The 22,744-nt window shown below is 31.1% G+C and overlaps 1 protein-coding gene across 9 annotated transcripts in view; it reads left to right on the forward strand.

The window, feature by feature from the left end:
• The window catches only part of LOC108693420 (cAMP-specific 3',5'-cyclic phosphodiesterase), a 173,121-nt gene that overhangs the window by 143,146 nt on the left and 7,231 nt on the right, over positions 1-22,744 (forward strand). For 8 of the 9 annotated variants that reach the window (XM_018202350.1, XM_018202345.1, XM_018202346.1 and 5 more), the window contains 2 exons: positions 17,885-17,978; positions 19,260-19,489. In XM_018202350.1, the coding sequence (XP_018057839.1) occupies positions 17,885-17,978; positions 19,260-19,489 (324 nt within the window). Of the gene's footprint in view, positions 1-12,059; positions 12,621-17,884; positions 17,979-19,259; positions 19,490-22,744 lie in introns of those variants that run through there. The other variant, XM_018202352.1, reaches the window with a different exon arrangement.

Below are 22,744 nucleotides of genomic sequence, written 5' to 3' on the forward strand. Positions count from 1 at the left end.
ATATTATTATATATACTCAGTCTGGTATATATGTATATATATGTATATGTATGTATAGTTACTTGTAAAGTAACTTTCTCAACCCTATATTTAACATGCAATTCAAACTCTGGAAGGAAAATTTACTTGACATAACACATTAAAATTTACCATGTAACAATGATGTATATACTTATTAACAATTCTGATTGGTCAATGAGCGTGAATATGCGCATGTGCATATCTTTGTCTTTTTATAATGCTTTTAAGAAGAATTTCTAATTCTATTCATAATTTTATAATAATCGTAATTGTAATAATAGCGATTTAATAATTTTAATAGATTATTTCTGAGTATCAATAAGAGGATAATAGAATATTTTTTTACACATATTTGTTTCATTGTATCACGGAAGCGTGTATGAATATGAATAAGTTTTATTGAATTTTTATTATTATTTTGAAAGTTAAGGAATATAAAAAATAATTATCACATACGCAACATTTTATTTAAAATGAAAATGAGAATTATTAAAACAGATTTGAATATTTCTTATCTGAATACTTTTTTAAAACGTGATTTGTCTAAATTAATTACAAATCTTGAAGATTGTAGAGATAGCTGTACTTAACTTTAAAAATTTCTGCGCAATTCACTCACAAAACTTTCCATACGTATATTTTATCTACATAAAGTATACTTTAAACTCGGCTAAATATAATCTTGATTGAGAACTTTAGAGCTCCTCCTTAACTTATTGAAAATCTCTTTTCTTGGAAAATTGCAAACGACAGGAGTCATAAATCTAATTTTCAACGACTCTTCTACGTACGCCGTTTTAAACTCGAAAGTTAGAATCGATCAATTCTTCTTCTTTTTCTTGTCCATTTCTACCAATATAGATTAACTTTAATCTCGGTTTAACTTACATTTTATTTTGTTAGTAAAAATTAGAAAAAAATGAAGAGTAAGTTAAACCCAGATTATAGTTAAATTACATTGATAGATGTGGACATTATTATTATTTATATCGACATTATTATTATTTATTTCTGTTTATCCAATAAGCTTGGAAAAATAAGTTTATTTTTTATAAATTTTTTTAAAGTTATCACAAAATGATAGTGTCATTTAAAAGATTGTAGAAAAGCATGTAATTAAGTATATATAATTAGATTACAAAAATATTTTTTAACAATCTGTTATGCATTTGTTTTAGTTTTTATGAATTTGTTCTATGAAATTTATTCTATCAATGAATTTGTTTTATATATGCTATTTTCAATTATTTCGAGTTTTTTTAAACATTTGTATTTTATGAACAATTTGACATTATCTATATTGCATTTCAAAAAAACCGCAAATTTTGAGTTTTAATGCGAATTTTATAAAAATCTTTCAATTGTTCTATTTGTTGAACTTTAAATAATATATCTTTAGACATATTTTATCTTTCTAAATATCTTTCTCAATATTTTCAAAAGTTTTTGTAATTATTTGCTAAATATTAATTCCTTAAGCTTGGCTTTTATAACTTCATTGAACATTCTTGCACACTTACAGTTATATATAATACTGTTTATGGCTTTTCTCTCTAATTAGTTGTATACTCACTTAATTAATCATTATTGTTTCCTTTATTACACTTTTATTGTTGATTTTTTAAAAATATTTTTTATACAAAAGAAGCATTTTTCTCTTTTCTTTCATGTGTGTATGTACTATTTATTTATTCTGTAAATAATCACATTCTTGCAGATGTTTTGTCTTCGCGATTATTCGTTTGACTAATTGTGACAAATTTTTGTAATATAATAACTGCATTTATCTTTTTTTCTTTATGAAAATTACATAAAAGAAAAAATGCATTAGTGGATATACACTTAATTTTTATTTTCGATAAAACTAATTAATGTAAGATAATATGATCGGGTGCTCCTTTTTATCTTCGAAAACCGCGCTCGTAGACTGTCTGTCTCCACTGCATGATTCATGACTTTATGTCATGAATGAATTAATTATTATCTTTAAAGTTGCGTAAAGCGATGTCAGGTGCGCGAGAACAGAAATATGCAAATATGTATAGTGTAAGATAAAGTAATAAATACCTATGCTCTTTTTTTTATTATAAAAAAAATTATCGTTTTTTTATGATTAGAAATTTGACTTTGTCTCTCGCATTACTTTTATCATTTATGCCTTTACGTCAGTTTCAAATAAATTCAAATATTTTTTTCATTCAAATAAAATATATTTATAAAAGGTTAAGATATTTTAATTATACGCAGTTTATAAAGAAGATTACTTAAAACTTTAAAAGCTATAAAATATGTAGTATAAAATGCATATAATAAAGTTAACTTTTGTGACATATAGATTGTAAAAAATCAGAGAGGATATAACGGAAAATTACAAAAGCGACTTATTCTTGGTCTCATGTAGGTAAGACTAATCAATGGCTGTACTTATGTATTTATGCTTCATTGATTAATTTAATTACTTGCGCTGGTAATAAAGAAGGGTCTTTTGAAAGATGTTCTTACAACGCAGATACAGCAGATGGTTATTAATCGTTCCTCGTAAACAATTCCGACAATATGTATAAGTATACACATGGACGAAGAAAACATAGTTAGCAATACGTAAATAGGGAAATCGATCGAGTTTTTCCATTCTTCGTAAGTGCATTAACGAATTCCGTCTCTATTTGTGTGAACTGCTTGTTATTTTTATCATTGTTTGCCTTATTTATTTTTCCTCTATATTATATTTGTTATTGTCTGTTTTTATCTTGTTTTTCTTTCCTACATAATTCGAAATCCTTAGTTTTTGCTGATCTCTTATTTATTGATAAAGTATTAGTTTTGTTTATTTTACTACTGCTGTTTTTGAAATTGATAAATTCTCTTAAAAAAAAAAAAAAAAATAGATGGCATTAAATTGTACTATTAAAGTAATATTGCATAACATATATGTTTGAAAAGGAACAGTCTCTTTTTGCTCTTTTTTTGTCACTGCCATGTATGTATGTATGATATACATGCACGTGTCTAAATAAAGATTATAAAAAGCCGCTCAATTTTATTATACGCACCAAGTTATACACGCTTGTTATCGAATTTCAAAGATTAATCTATTTCCACGCTGATTTTGTCATTGCATTCATTGTTAGTATAAATCTAGAGTGTATTCATATACCCAACGAATTTTATTGCAATAAGATTGCGTGTCGAAATGCGTGAATTGTTTTATACAGCAATGAAAAAAATCACGCAGTATTCTTTTTTTGATAAAGTGTCTCATAAAAATGTATTATCTGCAGTGTTCATTTTTAATCAATTTGCAAAGTACAATTGATTATACTTATATTCGTGAAGATATCCACGATGTTTTTTAGAATATTAAATTTTGTTAAATTGCGAATTGTATAATTTATTTACTTTCTTTATTATATTATTATATACATTATTTTTTTGCTCATTTACATTTTAACCAAAAAAAAGTTGAATTTTAATATTTTATTCTTTCGTTACTTTTGTTTGTATAGAACATTCCATTTAGCTTTAATTTTATTGAACAACTCGGTATGTGATTTATTTGTCACAAAAGAGTGTTTAAATATCATTGCTTAGCACTGAATGGAATGCCGCTCGGCGGTTGAGTAAATCATAAGAAGAATTTACGGAAAACAATGAAATGTACGATTAATTGGCTTCAACGTAGGTATTACCATTATTTCATGACAAAAGTTATTTTCAACCGTTCTCTATTCATGTATAATACAGCTTGCCATTTAATGGAAACTGCGTTCCAATGCAGAATATAATGGCACGTGAAAGATACACGTGGAGAGCGTCTATATAGTTAATGCCGATGTAACCATTGTCCATACATATGCGCGTGGAAGGATATTTCGATACCGCCAGTTGCGACAAGAGTAATCCCAGTTACGCTTCAATTAATAATACACATTTAATAATGCAATAATATCATTCACATTTGTAAACAACTAATAGTTAACAGTAAATGCTAATGATTGATCGATGAATGGTTGATTTCGTACGGAAAATTTAATATGATTCATCGATTGGATCGACAGAATACAAAAATAAATAAAGACGAATGAAAAAATAAATAAAAAAGAAATTGGAGAAGAAATTGAAATTCCGTGTTTCTACTAATTTAATTAATATACAACGACGTATTTTTTACGTTCATTAGATATTGGACGTTAAAATTATGTTGATTTTTCTGCCAATATTATTTCGTATATTATATGTATAATTATTTATGGAGGGGGGGAGGAGAGGGAGAGAGAGGGAGAGAGAGAGAGAGAGAGAGAGAGAGAGAGAGAGAGAGAGAGAGAGAGAGAGAGAGAGTTATTGATCTTGTAATATATTATCTAATATAAATATCTAATATATCTATATCTAATATAAATAATAAATTAAAAATGCTTTCATTTACATGTTTCGTGAACGAGTTAGTTATAGTTTGAATCATAAATTATTTTTCGGCCGCTTTTAATCATCATCATTATAATTCATAATTTCTAAATGTACTTGTATATACATGTTCTTATCTCTTGATTGGTAATTATTGTGCGAGACTGCGTGTCAGTCCCGCGATGGTCCGCGATTAATTTATGATAATATTGTTGCTTTGAATCCGCTGCGAGAAGAAATCATCTACTTGAACCGCTAACGAGATCGCGCAGCTATTTTCGAAATAGTCACAAGATCTGTTTTGATCTCGAATTCTCATTGGACTACAAGTGTTACAACACATATTCGCCGGCAGGAAGTTATTTTCACTCCAAAAGTAATTTTCTTTATTATACTTAAATATCTAGATAAGTATCTACAAATATTTTTTTTATTTAAACGCTCTATTATCTGGAATTTATAATGTATTTATATTGAATCGATCAGACATAAAAATAATTAATATTAAAAAGTTGAATTAAATCTGATATTAAAATAATATTTTTTAATATCGTAAAGATAATTGCACGATTTTTCCATGTCATAGTACATTATAACATGAAAAATTTATACGGAAAATTTCATAATTGTGATGCAGACACATGGTTTTTGTTTTTTTATCAGAACAAGTTTTGAAACAAGCTACAATTATTGCGATATGTAGAAAATACAAAAAATTTTTCCGTCACACGTGGAACTTGGCTGTAATTATTAATATATGTATAATCAAACATTTAATAATAATTTTACAGTATATTAAATAGAAATAGAACAAGAAGACATATACAAGTTTTATAAGAACAGCAATGGCAATGAAGGTAGTACAGTTGACTACGATTGATTAGAGTTGATTATTGTTAAATGATTATTATGTAAATTTTTTCTTCTATATACAATGACGCTGATAGAAGTTTAAAATTAATATTAGAAAGTGTGCAGCATAAAGGATTTATAAAAGCATCTTCATTATCAGTTGCAAATGAATTGTTTCGTTTGCGTAAAAAAAAGATAAAAAAATTAAAGCTTTAACAATATTAAATTTGTTGCAAAATCTATTAGCAAGAGATAAAAACATACAAGATATTTATTTTTTTGCCACGTAAAAATAACCTTATCAAACGATTTTTTGTACATTCAATATGACTTTTCATAGCGATATTACTGATCGAAACGTCAAGAAACATGATTGCGTGATCATATACGTCAAATGTATCGCGATCCGACCATATTTACGAACCTCGTGATGGTCATTCAGTGATCATTATACACAATAAGTAGTTGATACTCGTGGCACGTGCTCGCCTCGTGAACAGATGATAGTAGAACACAATAATAGAGATGTTCAGACACGCAGCTTCTCAATGCTTTATATTAGCTCCTTTCGCACGCCAAGTTTATACAATTCTACCAGATAGGCTGATCGAATAATTTTCTAAAAAGGAAATCAGAAGGTCAATAAATCGCTGCTTATAAATGATTTTATTTTGCTATATCGACTATCAAAATTCTCGTAGCGAGCCTATTGTTGCATTTGACAGGATAACATATAGCATGTGCATATTCGATTGTGCAATCGGAAAATTTCCCATTTGTTCGTAAAAAAGTTGAAAAAAAAACGGTTATATTACAATGAGAACAGAAAAAGTACAAAGCAAAAAGAATTATCCGAGCGGAGAACATATTGTAACGTTCGCGACAATAGGCAGAATGGTATGCGAATAAGTTCGCCGTGATTGTCTCATGAACGTTATAATTGTCATAGTCGTAACATTACTCAGAATATGAACGTCTATCATTTCTCGAAGGCTGTTAAGTCGGCAATTTGTGTCGCGCGAAACACGGCACCGGAAAACGAAATAATTTTTGTCAATAGTGACGTAACATGTGAAAAAAGCCTTGAGAGAAGAAAGGTCGCAGGTGTAATAATCCTTGAATTTTCATACATCTCAGTATGTCTTTGCAAATGCACAGCGAGAAACGCAAAGCAAAATATTGAAATACATTCAGAAATAGATTATTGAATCCTTGTTCCAATAATTGTCGATATTTACAACTTTGCGTTGAAAAATATGAAAAAGATACTTTGGATGAAAATCTATATAGAGAATATATACTTTATAAAACTGAAATATATTTTTCGTAAATCATTGTTCGCATTTACTGTGTATCTTTTAAAGTCGACAAAATTTATAATACAATTTGCATGCACGTCAGTGAGCGAACGGAAATCGGACATTGAGGAAGGAATATAGGAAATAGATTCGCGTCTTTACGGATTCTTTCGGCGCTCTCTCGTCGCAAAGATTATTGAGATCAATACATTTCAAGGAGAAATTAGAAAAGACTTATATTACGCGATGGAGAAGATTGGATGATGTTCAATTTCTTCTTCTTCACAATTTCCGCTTAGAAGAACTCATATTTTTAGGAAAATTAATTATTAACAAGATGTGTCTTTTCCTCTCTTCCTCTCTTAAAAGAAATATATTACTCCATTGAAAGGATGTCGACGGATAAATTAATCGTACATGCTGAGCTTTCTAAATTTTCTTTTAAATTTATGCTACGGCTGAAACTGTTTTAAGATTTTTATGTAACTGATCTTGGCGTCAAAGACACTTTTCTAATAGATCAGAAAATTAAAACGTCTACGTTTTACGGTGTAATGGAATATCCGAGAATGATGTGTCGAAAGCAGAAAATTTATCCTAAAGAGAATATGATGTACGAGTTTCATCTTTAGACGTAGTCTTATATAGGATGTTCAGCGTAACGATCTGCATGATTTTTTAGATACTTCCGATAGTTAAAAAAAAGTTGAAAAGTGAATATTCATCTGTTTTATACAAGCTATAACATGAGATTAAAAAAATAAAAAGAATTTTTTTTAATAAAAAAATCAAAATCATCTTAAATTTTTTAAATAACACAATTTTTTAAATATAATGTTATACAGATCAATAAAAGTGATATTTCAATAATGATTTGAATTCGTCTTGAAGATTCCTACAATATTATGGAAACAAATTGTATTGTGCTATTCAAAAATTTAAGATGACTTTAATTTTTTAATAAAAAACAATTTTAAAAAAATTTTTTTTAATTGCAAGGTATAATTGTTTTAATCGCGTCATTTATGTGCGTACTTTCGTCCAATAATAATCTAATAAATAACTAATGAAAATGAAATGAGAAATTAATGCTTATAAGATAATTGTTCCTTTTAATATGCCTTTAAATTAATTTGCTCGTTATTGAAATAATTATTATAAACATTGTAGCTGTAATTTTATCTGTTTGAAATCAATATTCGTTTTTTATTTATTTCTTTTTCTTATAATAGTTTTTAATCTAAAAAAAATGTCAATGTTTTATAATTTTATGCATATTTACTTTATAAAAGTAAAGAAAATGTTTTTATCCCTATTAGTATACCTATCTGCATTTGACTGATCTTAACATATAGTTACTAAAATAGATTGAAATAAATTGATTATTTAATATTGCATAAATCATTAGGTTTTAATTATACTTGCAATTTTGATGTACACTCATATAAGTCGTAAAACAACACTTTCAATTCTAATACATATTATATAATATTGACAAGTTTAAAATTCTGCGGTATTATTGGATTCACATTTGTGATGTGTATCTTTCGAAACACATTTACTATACTTTAATAGTTAAAAAATAGAATATTATCTTTGTTATTGTATACATTAACAATTTAGCTTAAAAAAACCTCTTCCTATTTATTTATACTAATTCTTTTTATGGCTTATTTAAATAAAAAGGCACTAATAGGGATAGACACATTAATAGGAACAATTATCTTAGACTGTTAATTCTGTAGATCGTATATATACATATCTATATCATAATTGTAAATAATTTTCGCATTAAAATACATCGACGATAGAGTAGATTTTAACGATAACTGGATAAGAAAAGGAGCGTAAAAATAAGTAAAATAGTTCATTACCGTGACCTTCTTGTATCTGTTAGGAGGAACTAGGCTATTTCTGACGGCCCACATGCATCGGCTTTGCAACGATCGATAATCCGATCACTTCTCGCGGACATTCAAGTTTTTCGTCACTGAGGCGTTAGGTACATCGATCGTGCTTCCCTTATAGTTATAGGACACGTTGTTTGTTTGCGCGGTAAACCGCGAATACATGCGTATCGAGCACAGGGTGAGCAAACGAGCATATAATGTGGGAGGCATTATTATCGCTTGCAAACTTACTGTCACTTTTGCGCGGTCACTTCGCACGAAGTGGGCGATAGCGTTCCTGCGAAGACTCTATTTTTAATAAGAGTTCGTTGTAACGCGGAGAGATGACTACTATATTTGTTTTTTCAGAATATACGAAGTTCACACAACGTGTTTCTGGAAGAAACACTGAAAGAACGTATGCATATATTCTTGTTTCAGAAAATTTAGAGGATGATAACAACTTTCATGATTGTATTTCTGTTGCCAGGAAAAAATTTTTGCTATTTGTGACTACAATTACATCATATTTATGTTTACTGCTATGATGTTAATAATTACTATGTGTATATAATTCTCTCTATCAACAAATATGGTTGACAATTATTATTATTATAAATATGATTACAATTTATCTATAATAATCATTTTCAGTTGCCAACTATATATATATATATATATGTACAGTTATTAATGACATTATAGTAGTAATAATCACAATCATGGTAACATGTAATTATAGTTTCAAATATCAAAAATTGTTTTTTCAATGAACACTACGACGTTTTATGGTCCGGTTCCATTCTATCAATGTAAGATTAACTTTAATCGGTTCAATTTGTTCTTAGCTTTTTCAAATTCTAAAAATTCTAAGAATTAGAAAAAGTAATAAACCGAGATTAAGTTTAATCTTACATCGATGGGATCGAACCTAATGAAATGAAACTAACGCAATCAACGAAAATGTAATATAATAAATGATATTTCAATATTGATACGTCAATATTAATAATAAATATTTGATTTTTCAAGAGTTATACATTTTTCTTTCCGTTTTGCATTTCACGAGAAATTTAAGTAAGAAATTCGACTTTCTACATGTATAAAAAGATATTTTCTTGAATTTGTCTAAATGTCCAGGAAGTTCATTTATCTTTCAAGTATTATTGCTTGAGATGAACGCAACTGTGATATAAAAAAAGAAAAAGTTTTCGTCCATGACAAATAATCAAGCAGTAAAACGCAAGCGGACTTACTGAATCTAAATTCATGTATATAGGTTTAGATCTGCTGACGTTCTTCCGGTCTTTCTCGAACTCTTTTGCGAATACTTCAAACAAACTCCACGGCATCGCGAATATTTGAGAAACGTGTGTTCATGATAAAAACGTAATACGGATATCTGTATCTTTGGTACATTACGTATTGCTTTTTCGTGAGAGAAAGATAACGGTTCCGTATATAATGATGACTTGATAAGTATATATTTTTAATTGATAATAATGTAATAATAAACGTATACATATTGTAATATCCGACACTGTCAGTTGTCTGAATATATATTGTATTGTAACATGAAGCGTCAAATGTGCGCAAAAAAATTACATGAAATTACACGTCATATTTTTAATGATAGATTAATTAAATATTTGTCACTGAATGATTTATGACTCTCAATCGCGGAACAAAGGATGACGTGCATGTTTAACGATATCTTTTATGTCGTCAAATCTTAATCGCGTCATATATAACCTCGCTTACGTGTACAATAATGTACACTGTAGATTTGTCATCGTCAACTGCTTAAATCAATATACGTATGTAAAATTTTGGAAGCAATACGCAAAGCCAGTTTTTATCGCATCGTAATAAAAGTCAGCAAAACATGCGCAGCAAAATTGGATATAGCATGACGAAGACAGCAATTCTTGGTTGAATCAACGGTCCACTGAATGACACATATGTCTCACGTATTGCTGTGGTTCTAAATTAATTACTAATTATCGACGCAACTCATGCACACTGAAATATCGCATTTTTTAATGAGATTTTCAAACGTCATCGGATATTGTTATCCGCAAAGTTCGTTAAAATATTTTTTTGCTTATTTTATACTATTAATTCCTATTAATCGAATGTCAGTTTCCACAAAGCGAAAATAAAAGATTCTCATGAGAGAAGGAAATATCAATTATATTTGAAGTATAAAAACGAGATATTTTTTTTTTTAAAAGTTTTTTTTTCTTTTTGATGAGGAAACATTTTTCCAATTATAATCTTAGAATTGAGCAACATTAAATACAAGGAGAAAATAGATTTCAACGTAATTCTCTTCTAAGTAAAATTTCATCTTTTGAAACATAGGCGACGAGATAAGTGTTGGGCTGCGCTGTCCGCTTCGAATTCGTTGTAAATCCAAATTTATCTCGCGGACTCATTGTAAGCGATCTCCAAGAAGTAGAACGAATAAGAGCAGTTCAAAGTGATTTAAATATATTTAAATGAATGCACACGAATTTAGAATATTACAAACTTCTTATATTTTTTCATTTTTAATTTGAATGAACTGAATTAATAGAACAAAACAAATTCTTTTATTGTGATTTAAGGTTTTATTAATTTGGCGTGTGACTATTAATAGCTTGTTTAAACTGCTTACGCGAAACTATTTTGGTGTGTTCTCTGTGCATCAAGAGATTGCAATAAGATGTGAATTAGGGGGATTAGATATTAAGTATCTAATTTCTCGAAACTATACTCCTCTTTGCGTAACAGGAGGAATTTCACAGTAATGAGAGGATCTTTGAAAGCTCACATGAGGTTCTCTATTCTACGGATGTATGTATTATATTTTCTTTTTGGAAAGTTTAAGTGTGTGGACAATGCTTTGCTTCCAATCCACCACTAAATATGAATTATTTATTCGAAGAAACAGATGCATTTCATCGAAGCAGCGACATTAACTCTCGAAATTATATAATAGCTTAAGATAAACTCATCAAAAATGAAATATAACAAATTACAAATTCCAAAATCTACAAAATTTAATTAACTTAAGTTTAATTATACCAGCCACAGAAATCTTGTGAGAATTTCGAAGGTATCAGGCCGTAGCCAACAGCCAGGTAGCTTAAGGTTTCAGGTAACTTTAATTAAATAAATTTTCATGCTCTGCGTCATAGATAAGATTACAATCTAGAAACGGGCAATGCAAAATGCTAGAACTAATTAACATTGACTGTTGTCGCGACAAGACGTTAGAGCCTTTTAGAATTTACATTCGTCGCATGTGAGATAAATACGGGAGCAATACGAGCGTCAAGCATCGCTTATGTATCAGTTTGCGATGCATTCGGTTTCACGAATCGTCTCTCACTGCGCGCCTCTCCCCGTGCCAAAGTGGAGTGAAGAGAGAGAGAGAGAGAGAGAGAGAGAGAGAGAGAGAGAGAGAGAGAGAGAGAGAGAGAGAGCGGCACGCGTGAGATGGAAAGGATGGAAGAAGCGAAACGCAAATGACAGGGACAGAGATAGCCAACCAGCCGCTGTCGAGATAAAAAGCCTGGCCGCTGCGATTCAGGCACGTAGATCACACTTAGCACTCTCAGCAGTCGGGTGGCTCGGTAGCAGCAGCAGCTGCGGTGCTGCTCGCAGGCGTCCACGAGTGAGTTGGTGAATCACGTAAAAAGTGCTCGTCCGTCACAACTTTCCGCTCTGTCACGCTCCGAATCGTCGGTCATCGAACTCGCGCCTCCGGGAACTCGGAACTGGAGCAGTTCACCGATAATTCGCGATACGCGTAATTCTTCCTTGCGGAGAGAATTCTTCGAGTTTCGTCAAAAGATTTGTTCGTCAGTCCGCGATCGTGGAGTTTGACAATTCGTGTTGAAAGTTGGTATTCTCTTGTTATATTTGTCTCTTGTTATATTTGTCACGTGGGAAATCCGCGTACATTCTTTCGTCCGGAGTTTCCCTCGACGGGAAAGCTCTTTCAGGTGGGAAGTCAGACTGCAGTCTGACTTCGGAACAAACCGGTACGATGGTACACATGACAAGTGGCGAGGTGGAAACAGATAAAATGGACGAGTCCGTTAGGTATTTCAATTACCTGAGGACCCTGGCGGATCTCACGGCTTTAGCCAGCATCATGGCAGTGCAGGTAATTTGAGGATTATGTTTGTATCCTAATCGAAATGACGTATCTTAATAGATATTGACTTCTCTCAAGGGATTAAATTTATATATATAGTATATACGTCCTGATTAATTTCGGAAATGCGAAGCGATACAGACAACATACGTAGCGTTTCTACTACGTAGTATAAACGACGTGAATAGAAATAAACATATACGAATATATAGGATAATAATAAAATGTAAAATAAGCTTCAGAACAGCAAAAATTTTGTTTGATCTATTTTCCGATGCTGAAATAAAATCGTGGTTTATTGATTTTTAATTTAATTTTTACAAAAATTAAATTACATATTGATAATTATATTATATTAATTTAACGCATATTTACTAATCTCGAATTACAATGGCTATTAATTTAAAAGGAAGTTGATTAATTAAGTCAGAGAGAGAGAGAGAGGGGGGGAGGGAGGGGGGGGGCATATATATAAGTGATATAAGAGAAAACACAATATGTTATTGTGTATCTACGATATCCGATTTTATCAACTCGAATCTTCGTTAGATTTCAACATGGCCATCTGCCACGTTAAATTGGGCAAATAAAAGCGCCACGATTTCAAAAGACGATCGATCGCACGAGGACATTCGTTTACTACCGTTGTCGCAACCAATAGAATGTCGCGAGGTTAACGGATGACACTATCCAGCGACACATTTTCATCTGAATCATCTGACCTGATTTCTAAATTATTGAACAATCGTGCGAAGAACGATAGGAAGCGTGTCGTACGATAACAGGTACACTCATTGTTCAATTATAGATCGCGTTATCATTGATCTTACGTATCTTCTGCCTAACTTGTCAAACTTGTCAATACTTTGAAACAGCTTTATCGTCATTCGAAAGAGTTTTCTGAAAAGAGCTTATCTCACGAGAACTCTTGAAATATTATTATCTTGGTAAAATGGCGATAGGATATCGATTAGCAAATTGAACAAGTAGTTGACGCAGAATCCGATCGCGCAGTAGCAATTTATCTGAATAAATTTATCGGCAAAGGTTGATTGATTAAGTTCTCAAGAAATCGTCTTTGAACTTTGTTTGAGAAAGATATCGGTGCATGCTATAAATAAATTGCGCAATTGAAAGATCGAATAATCTATTATATCACTGTTAAACCTGTAGTATCAAATTTAACTTAACGTGAATCACCACTGCTCCTACTAAATGTATTTTACTAAAACAATGGTTATATTTGACATTATACAGTGTCAATTTACTATATAGTGTCAAATTTAACTATCGTTTTGATAAAAAATAACAATATATTTAGTAGGAGCAGTAGAGACTCACGTTAGGTTAAATTTGATACTATAGACTTAACAGTATACAGTCGCTAAACTTCGGATATTGATAGATAAAAATATATCGCGGGGTCAAGCAATCTCGCCGAGTTTATAATAATGCTAACTCATATGCGCGTCATAATGACGAGACGATTGTGTAGACGGCTTGTAGTTTTATCCCCGTCGCGCAAACACACAGTACTGAGACATGTTTCCACGAATTTCCTAATAGTATGTCCGTTTCTAATTGCGAATACCCGGATGAAAGATATTTAAACGCGCTTGTTATGTAAGGTCGTTTAACGTAACATACTTGCTCAAACTGTTAATTAATGTTTCTGGAGAATTGATGTCCCATTTTCATAATATAGCAAGGGTTTCACCTTTATCTAACTTTGTGATCACAGAGAGTCTACTACATAGAAGAGAGAAAGTTTTATGAAAGCTTAGAAGGAAGAAGAGAAAGAGTTTGCTAACGACGAATTTTAGGATGTAGTGTTGATGATTTAGTAGTTTAAATGATTAATGATCGGTAATCTGAGATTAGTAAGGAATTATGAGATTAGTATGTACAGCTCGATGAGATTTCGAACGTAGAAAATGAATCATACGAGAGACAATGGCTCAATTATTATACCACGAATGATTAATAAAAATTGCGTACATCAAATATTAAGGTGCGACGACGCAGTCTTGACCTTCTGCGACATTTCAATAAAAGTTCAATGATAATTATGGAAAAAAGATAGTCTTAAATAAATACAGCGATGTTATCGCATTAGCCCACTTATTCAAGGTTGTGCAGTATTTCAAGATTACGTTTACACAGAATTTTACGTATTGTTTACATTAAATTTACACCATCTTTTTCATATAGACAATATATAAGTAATGTAAAATATGTAAATTATTATAAATTGGATAACGCAATACAAAAAGAAGTAATTGAGTTTTATGAATATTAATATATCTGACTTTAATATTACTAAACAAAAATTTATAAACAGAAACTTTAGTGCAACGACAAAGCACAGGTTTCGGTAATACATAAATTGTTTATATAGACAACAGGTAAAACATACACAGGAAAAAGACTGTTCTTAAATTAATCATAATGTTCATATATAAAAATGTTATAATCTTGCTTCAAAGATTTTAGCCTTGATTTAAATTTGTTTTGATTACAAGTATTACTTTTCATTGAATTCAAGACTTACTTAATCAAAAATCTTATATAAATACAAATTTAATCAAATCGAGACTAAATCTTTAAATGTCATATCTTTAAAATAAGATATGATATTTTTGCTTTTGTATGAATATATTATGATTGATTTATAAGAATATTGTTTCTATGTAATTTACTTTATATATACATATAGATTATTACATTAAACGCCTCACAATCCTGACTTTTATCGTGATCATATAAGATTTGAAAAAGGCAGAGACAATATTGTAATGTTTTTTATCCACAAATACTTTTTCGTAGAATTCATATCTTAATATCGTTCTTATCTCACAAATTATCTGAGTCACTAATCGAATATAATTATTAATCATCAGTTTTGTACATTTGATCTGTTTATCATCGATGAGATTTAACTGCGTCGTTACAATTGTGATGTTATTTATTTTAACAGCGTCACTTTTAATATTACCTAGAATACCTCATTATCTCGTTATCTTTTGCATCAAATAAACAAGATTTAATTACAGATTCGACAGACTTAGAATTTGAAAGCAAAGATTTGACACATCTATCTCCACACGAGTTCCAGATGTTTTGCAAGTTCTCGTTAATACCTTAGTCGAATCGTAAGGCAACAGATGTATCTCGTATCTTTGTTACATTACTTTCCAAACAAGAGAGAAGAAAAGAGACAGAGCATCTCATTAGAGCATATACTAGAAATTATCGCAAAGGATGATATATAGTCTGCAAATAGTGCTAAATTTATGGCAACTTTTGCTCTTTCGCGAAATCTTGACGTGACTACTCGAAACGAGATTGTGCGAGCTGTTAGTTTCGCGATATAACGCACGCCGACATGCCACTTCATCGTTAAATTGGACCTCGATTTTCACCTGGATGCACTCAGAGAATCCTATTGTATATCCGATTGAAGTGCATTCGCTTGCATAGTTCATATTGCGTGGGAGGAAAGGACGCCGATTGTGCGTCGATTTATTATTTGTGTATATTCATACGAGCACACCTTTTACATAAATTTTTCCCATCGACCCATTTAAGTATTTTGAAATCTTTTTTTATCTTTATAGTACTGCGTTTTATGTCGTGGAAGTATGTCAGACGTTCGGAGATGCATCGTAATAAACGATGATATTTCATAAAAATAAACAATTGCGCGCCTTCGAATTGTGATAATAGCTACGACTCTTTGAAGTGTCTGAACAAAACGTTTTCACTGAGAGTAAAATGACAGAACGTTATATCACCGTGTGGAATCGATAACGAGTAGTTTTATTTAAAAAGTATTATAATACTGGGTTTGGAAGTGTTGTTGGTGTAAAATTATACGTAAAAATCGAAAGAATGAATATTAAAATACGATTAGGATTGAAATCTAAGTCTATTTGACACGCCTCTTTTATGTTCTTATTTCTTGCCCTTGTTGTAATCTTATTTTTAATCAATCAAATTACTGTACTTAAATTATCAAACGTAACTAAGTTAGGCAAGAAAAATAATTGCTGCTGACAGTTTGATAAAAGGTACGGCAATGTAGGTGCTATCTTTATCTTCTTATCGCGCTTGTTTCTTCTTGTCTAGTATATACAATAATAATCAGGTTGCATGTGCACGATAATGATATTAGTTGTTCCGATAAATGTAGGGCGTCTATTTTCATCGAAAAGAGTCAAATGGTAAAGTTCAACGGGTTTAACGGTAAAGTTCAAAAGTGCGTAGTGACTCGAACGAGAAACAAGCGCCGGAAAAATCAGAAAAATTCGTCCCAGATAATCTGTGATTCTATAAAATTGATAGTCGTTGTGTGAATTTTTCGTGTGATCGATCGACAATAAGATGCGCAATGAAACGAAGCACGTGCCGAAATATTGTAAATCAAACCACAAAGGGCGCTTAATTAGCGTGTTACGCCACATGGCGGAATTATTCAATAATCCGTCCCGCAGGTCATTACTCCGGCTCGCACCGACAAGTATATGTTTGCACAAACACATATATTTGCATTTATCTACCGACTCGGTGAGCGCGCACACGTTCGCCGTACGGTTGTGTAAAGATGATATACGCGGTGATACTGCCTCTGATAAGAACGGGAAGCGCAAATGACAGAACTGGCTTTGTTTGTCTCGTGTGAGCCTCACGGTGCGCGTGTCCCCTGCGACATTTTGACGGGCGATGTACACGAATGGTATAAAATTCGTAACGAGATAATAGAATCATACATGAGAATGAAAGAAGACTTATGGGAAAAGATTCATCGGTTTTCCTCGCAAATACCTGTAATCCGGATTTCTCTTTTGGTACTCCAATTCCTTCTTCTTTCCGGCGCTTACGGTTAGCTTCCGAGATCTGTCTTCATCCTTATCTATTTTCCTATGAAAATTCTAAAGCCAAGAAAATGGCTTTTTTCCTGACACCTTGGCAAATGTATATCTGGAGTCAGTTTAGTAGAAAGGATACAGTGATAGATATTGCCCCATCTCAGGTAAATTTAATGGCGGTATTAAATCATATAAAAATCATGTAGTTCTTGGAAGGTATAAAATATCTCTGAATCAAAGTTGATAATTTTGTTGTAAGCTCATTTATGATTCCAGTTAATAGTACATTATATGTACATATGTTACCACGATAATTTATCGATTCGTAGAACAGAAACGAACGTTATATTACCCGATTGCTCTCCTCAATCTCTTTGCTAACGACCTTATTTTTTGTTTTTACAGTTCAAACGAATGCTGAACAAGGAGCTGTCGCATTTCTCGGAATCGTCCAAGTCTGGAAATCAGATCTCGGAATATATCTGCAGCACCTTCCTTGGTAAGTCGAACGTAATTCTTTTGCTTATTAAAATTATTATAATGTGAAAAAAGCGAGTTACAAATTATTAAGTTCGTGAGAAGAATAAGAATTATAAGACGTATATCGTTCCCCTTCTTCTTTAAAGTAAATACTGCGTTTTCGCGGATGATGGAGAAAACGAATGAAAAGAAATTTGCGAGACTACGTCTAACGAGGTCATCGCCGGAAGCAAGTTTATGGGTGCTCTTACGCATTAAAAGCCCTTGAAAGACCGTAGCCGGTATCGCCGTGACCATTCATTCTGGTTAGCTCGTTTTGTGTACAAGGTTTATAATCGGTGAGGAATTGCGTCCGATTCCTTTGTATGTAAAAACGTCTCAGAAAAAAGAAAGATGTAAAAGATATGATTTCTTGGCATGAAATCATTGCATCGACAAATCATCTGCCTTTAATATCAGTTGTTTGAAAAGTTCTCGGCCTTATACAGAAATGACGTCACAAATATTAAACTGCTATAATTTTAGACAAGTTTGATTCTATACAGGACTACTATTAACATTTCAACCAGCTATTAGTTTCTTTGTTTCAATTGTGTAAAACGATTAACTTTTGGGTTTCCACTTCCTTTCGAGTCACCTTTGATTCCAATTTTTGGTTCCAAAAATTGGATGAAATGCATGAATTGTTTCTGAATTAGTTCTGCACTATTTACCAGATTTAGTCCCTAATGACTTTTTCTTCTTTTCAAATGAAGAAATGATTCGCAAAAAAACTATAATCGATAAATCTAAAAACTTTATTTTAAAGGTTTACTTTAAAGAAAAATCGTATTATACAGAAAAAAATTAAAATATCATTGGAATAAATGTTGAATGAAACTGAGTTGAAAGGGGAGTACTGAGTTGAAAAATTTAAAAAATTGCCAAAAATCATGTGTGTTCTTTATCAGAGAACTTTTCGAACTCGTTTTCGAACTACCCTGATAGAATAACCCTCTTGCATCGTTTCTCTGTAAAATTCGTTTATGTTGCGCTGATTTCATTAAGTAGTTTCCTAACGAGTTTCGCTCGATGGAAATCGAATTATCGAAAGTTAACGACGGGATAACTTTTTTCTCTAGCAAAAAAAAGTTCTAGCAAAATGACGCGAGAGAAAATTGTAAGGACATGCCTTCACGAATCACAATCAAGCAATACTCCAAATGCGTAATCTTACCCATATATCAGTGCCTTTCACCTTATTCAATGCCGATTAATTAATCCCCAAGTTTTATCCATGTTACTTTTTACTGCCTGACAGATAAGCAGCAGGAGCTGGATTTGCCGTCTTTACGAATCGAGGATGCGGTCGCCGCAGCGGGTAGCGCCGATGTACGGGCGGCGAAGAAGAAGGACCGTGCACAAAGAGGCCCCGCCGCTATGTCGCACATTAGCGGCGTAAAACGACCGTTGACACACACTAACAGTTTCACCGGGGAACGTGTGCCACTCCACGGGGTGGAAACGCCGCATGAGGATGAACTCGGCAAGGTAAGCCTTTGACCTTTAACGTCACCGCATTTTGCGTTCCGCTCGGTATGAGAATATATTGTATGCACCACGCGGTATCGCAGCTGGATTACGATTTCCTAAATCGTAAAATTAAACGGGGCGTCATTTATATATTTCAAAAATATAAAAAATATAAAAACGAAGTTAATTTCTTCGAAGCAAAAATATACATTGCATGAGAACAATCGTAATTATATCAAACTATTATATTGTTGCATTATTTTGCTTTGCAATGTTATGTCTTTAACTCAAATCCTCATTTGAAACGTAAAAAAATAATTGGAGCGTCACGAAAAAAGAGAGAGAAAGAAAGAAGAAAAAAAATGAAAATTTATAAAAGGAAATATTTACAAATAGAAATTTTCGAATAATTTAAATAATTATTTGCTCTTAAATAAAAATGAATACATGTATAATATTATTTGTTTGCGTTGCAAGAAATCTTCAAAAACTTTTGCACTTAAAACCATGATGTAAAAATGAAATCTTTCATTCCCATGATGGATGCGCAGTTGGTGAGTGAATTTAGAGTTAAATTTGATTAACTGTTCCAGTATGCAAGCGCTATACTGAGAAAAAGATACTTAAAAATTTATTTGTGAAAAACGTATTTATTTATGAAATAAATTTTTATTTAAATACATATAATGTGACAAAATTTTATTTCTAGGAAATAAATATAACATCTATTTTATTTTTTTATAATTAATAAGATATATTTCACAGAAATGTATGTTTCATCATCATAATTAAATTTTTTTTATAATAAACATCAAAGAAAACATCGTTTGTTTTGCAATACTTCGACATTTTTCTTTCAGTATACGCAGGAAATGTATTTTGGGGCAAATTTAATTGGTTGCTTTCAGTATTGCTATTGCCTTTATGCACAATGTTGTACTTTTCTTTTTACATCATGCTTACGAAATAAATATATAATATTCGGATGTTGAAAAAAGAGAAAGTGAAGATGCTGAGTGCAAAGAGCAACGCGAACGGACCTTTATAAATAGACGAATATATTTAATATCAATTAGATAATTACTTTCTATTTGTCTGATTATGAGAATGCTTGAAACGCGATTATATCATACTTTACATCTATCTAAGGCAAATGTTCCTACAAGATTACAAACGTCTACTACTGAAATGATATGCAATTAATTTGCGCTATCTTACATCCCTAAAGTTTAATCCGAATTAACCGCACCTACAAAGATCTTTGGCAAATGTCAAAGCAAATGGCAATGCGATATTTTGGTAGGATTTGTGAACTGGGATGGTACTCATGTACCGATGCTAAACTGGTTACGAGTCCCAATAGAAACGAGATTTATTCAACTATATGATCATTAATCAGCCCAACGAGAGAGCGGCACGTGTAATCCGTGTTATACATCAATTATATGACCGCAAAATAGAAAAACAGAACGATTATGTATTAATGGTAAGTTGATAAATATATATTGCACGATTTTAATGCGATTAATACGATAATTACTAGGTTTTAATATGATTATTGCTTGATTAGCTGGATAATTGCAAAAGCTTTATTTAGTTATGAGATAAAGAATGAATTTTCAGAGAATTTGTGTAATAACTAACGCAGTAAGCGTATTAAAATCGGGCAATATGTATAATTATTAATGACTGTGCCGATTTTCTAAAAGTTTTATATCAAAATTTGATATCAAAACCGATATATAACACGGATTACACATGTCATTCTTTCTTGTTAAAAATAAAGTATAAATTATAATCATCTGCCAAGTTTTAAATAACTCTTGGAAAGGATTAGGTACGGCGCTTCAACCGGTCGAAGTTATCGGGTGAATGTTGCTTTGTATAAATAACAAGATTTACCGGTTCTCCAACTAGACAGATAGTTTCGTAATATTTAATTGAAAGATAGACATCCAAGAAGACAAATAGTACTGGAAATTTTGATTTAATTCTGCAAAAACATCTTTGTCTAAAAGTAGCTGTTATGTTAAAGTAGTATGCTACGCAGTTATCTTTCTATAGAAAGATCCAGAAATTTAACAATACGATCTTTATGAGAAAGATCGTATCGTTATACGATCTTTAAATTCTATAAAAGGATTGTATATATACATATGATTAAAGATAAAAATTATTTTATAAATCTATCTTACAAAATATCGGAAGCAATATAAAATTAATTAATTAAAATTAATTATAGACAATAAAATTAAGTATTTTTGTGAAACATTTTTTATGAGAATTTAAGAACTCCCGAGTATATCATATTTCGCGAAATCGGAACTTAAATTAACAGAATGGATCTACTAAACATACACTAAATGTTCTTGTTTTTAGTCTTCCACGAAAGTTTCCATTTGGCGAATTTATCGGTGATGACCTCGTCGGTGAACACGTTTATTGTTTCTTTTAGCTTTTTTGATCTGTGTACGATATTGACGTAAATTCCATCGTATCCGAAAATTCCACGAGAATTCATGTTTCTGGCTTTCATCTCCATTCGTCTATGAATATATCTGTATCAAGCGATAGTATATTGCGACTCGAATTGGCGTCATACTGTGCGGTTTCAATTTCGGAAAATTTCAACGACGTCCTCGATACGTGCATTCACGCTGACCAAACTTTTATTTAAAATACCTACCTCCGATTTTATAGCGTTAATATACACAACAATATAACAACACAGTGAGAAAACAATGCAAAAGAAAGAAAAAAGAAATTATAGATTCGATTACACATAAATCTCGCGGATTAAGAAGATTATAAAAGTGCGAACTGTTCGATCGGTAATTAAGCTTTACACGAAGCTTATGTTATATCATTAACGGTACTGAATCTATATTGATTGTTGAAATTTACCGAACTTTTAGGGTAAACTTCGATAAGATGATCATAGTTTTTTAAAATACAAAAACTTTAATTTTTGTTATTTTTGTTATTTTTTAATATTGCGTTTAGCTTATCACTTTAGTAAAACTCAAAGTAAAAAAATTAATTCAAAAAGGAGCATAAAAGTCAACCAGTGATTCTTTTTGCGAAAATAATCTTATATTAGGTGTAGTAAAAAGAAATCCATTATTTTTCCATTCAATTTCATGCAAAAATAATGGATTTCTTTTTACTACACCTAATATAAATGATTAATTACCAAAATACAACATAAAGTAATAAATCTATTAAAAAACTTAAAATTTTATATATTTAATACAAATATATGTATAATTATAT

Source organism: Atta colombica, unplaced genomic scaffold (assembly GCF_001594045.1).
Source record: "Atta colombica isolate Treedump-2 unplaced genomic scaffold, Acol1.0 scaffold9, whole genome shotgun sequence".
In the NCBI taxonomy this organism is placed as follows: Eukaryota; Metazoa; Arthropoda; class Insecta; order Hymenoptera; family Formicidae; genus Atta; species Atta colombica.